The sequence below is a fragment of the Perkinsus marinus genome (assembly GCF_000006405.1).
Source record: "Perkinsus marinus ATCC 50983 genomic scaffold scf_1104296935362, whole genome shotgun sequence".
NCBI classification, from domain to species: domain Eukaryota; phylum Perkinsozoa; order Perkinsida; family Perkinsidae; genus Perkinsus; species Perkinsus marinus.
In genome coordinates, this window is record NW_003214478.1 from 1 (window position 1) to 1,453 (window position 1,453).

Consider the following 1,453-nt stretch of genomic DNA (forward strand, 5'->3'; position numbering starts at 1 on the left):
TGGGGGAGGCCGCTGAGTCGGGGCGTCTCTCTTGGGAGAATATGGGAGGTAACTACCCTTGAGTGGGTATGGCTTATTACTCCTTTTCAAAGGCATCTATTGGCATCGACAAGAAGTTGATTATATCGAACATGTCTAGTCCAGTGGAAGGACAGCAGCAGCAGCCTCCTAAGGAGGAGCTCACCGAGAAGGAGCTTGCCAAGCTAGAGAAGAAGAGAGCCAAGGAAGAGGCTAAGCGACAAAAGGTAGGAGACGATGTGGTCGTGTTATGGTATGGTTATTGCCTATATCAGGAGGAGGCCAAGGCCGCCCGTCTAGCTGAGGAGAAGCGCCGTTTGGAAGGTCCTGATGTACCCTACTCAGAGTTGGTCACTGGTGACCAGAAATTCGGCCATACTTTTATCCAATCTCAAGTGAAGTCCCTCGGGCGTAAGTTCACTAAGGTAACGCATTTGGATGCCACCATGAAGGACCAGAAGGTAAGCTCTCTTATCGTCAAAACTATCAACCACTCATGGTGCTATTATCAGGTCTGGATTAGAGCTAGGTGTCAGAACACTCGTAAACAGGGTGGAAAGTTATCCTTTGTGACCTTGAGACAGGGTCTTGGTACGGTACAAGTGGTTGTATTTGGTGGTGACATCGCCAAGTTCGCCGGTAACCTTTCCAAGGAGTCGGTGGTTGACCTCTATGGCACTGTTACTGTCCCTGAGGAGCCGATCCGATCTACTACACAGTCTGAGGTGGAACTCCAGGCTGAGCGCATTTTCTGCATCAGTCGGGCCCAGGCCTTACCTTTGCAGTTTGAGGATCTAGAGAGGTAGGCTGCTACTACTGTGTTGCTATTGTTGTTGATGTTGGTGATAGGACTGAGGCTGATGTCGAGGCTGGTGAGGGCGCCCGTGTGTCCTTGGATACACGTTTGGATAACCGTGTTATCGATTTGAGGACTAAGGCGAATCAGGCCATTCTCAGGGTGCAGTCCGGCGTTTCTATGTTATTCAGGTGAGCTCGTATGAGGGTATTTTACTTGCCATATTATCGTCTCAGGGAGTTCCTTATCCAAAAAGGTCTTGTCGAGATTCACACTCCTAAGCTACTGGGTGCTGCCTCAGAGGGCGGTGCTGATGTCTTCAAGGTCCAGTACTTTGAGCGTAACGCTTATCTGGCTCAGTCGCCTCAGCTGTATAAGCAGATGGCTTTGATGACGGATCTACCTGGTGTTTTCGAGATTGGTCCTGTTTTCCGTGCTGAGAAATCCCTCACTTTCCGACACATGACGGAGTTCGTCGGCCTTGATATGGAGATGCGATTTGCCGATAACTACCACGAGGTGCTGGATGTTATTGACGGCACCTTCGACCATATCTTCCATGGTCTCAACGAGAGGTTCTCCTCGGAGTTGGAGGCTATCAGAGCTCAGTACCCCTTTGAGGACCTTATCTGGACTAAG

The 1,453-nt window shown here is 50.1% G+C and overlaps 1 protein-coding gene across 1 annotated transcript; it reads left to right on the forward strand.

The window, feature by feature from the left end:
* Positions 1-115: 115 nt before the first annotated feature.
* Positions 116-1,422, forward strand: Pmar_PMAR007594 (aspartate--tRNA ligase, putative; the record flags this gene model as incomplete). Its single annotated transcript, XM_002783958.1, has 5 exons — positions 116-245; positions 294-479; positions 531-820; positions 868-1,005; positions 1,051-1,422. Coding segments are annotated over exons 1-5 (1,100 nt in total), but the record flags the coding sequence as incomplete, so codon positions are not given.
* Positions 1,423-1,453: the final 31 nt, after the last annotated feature.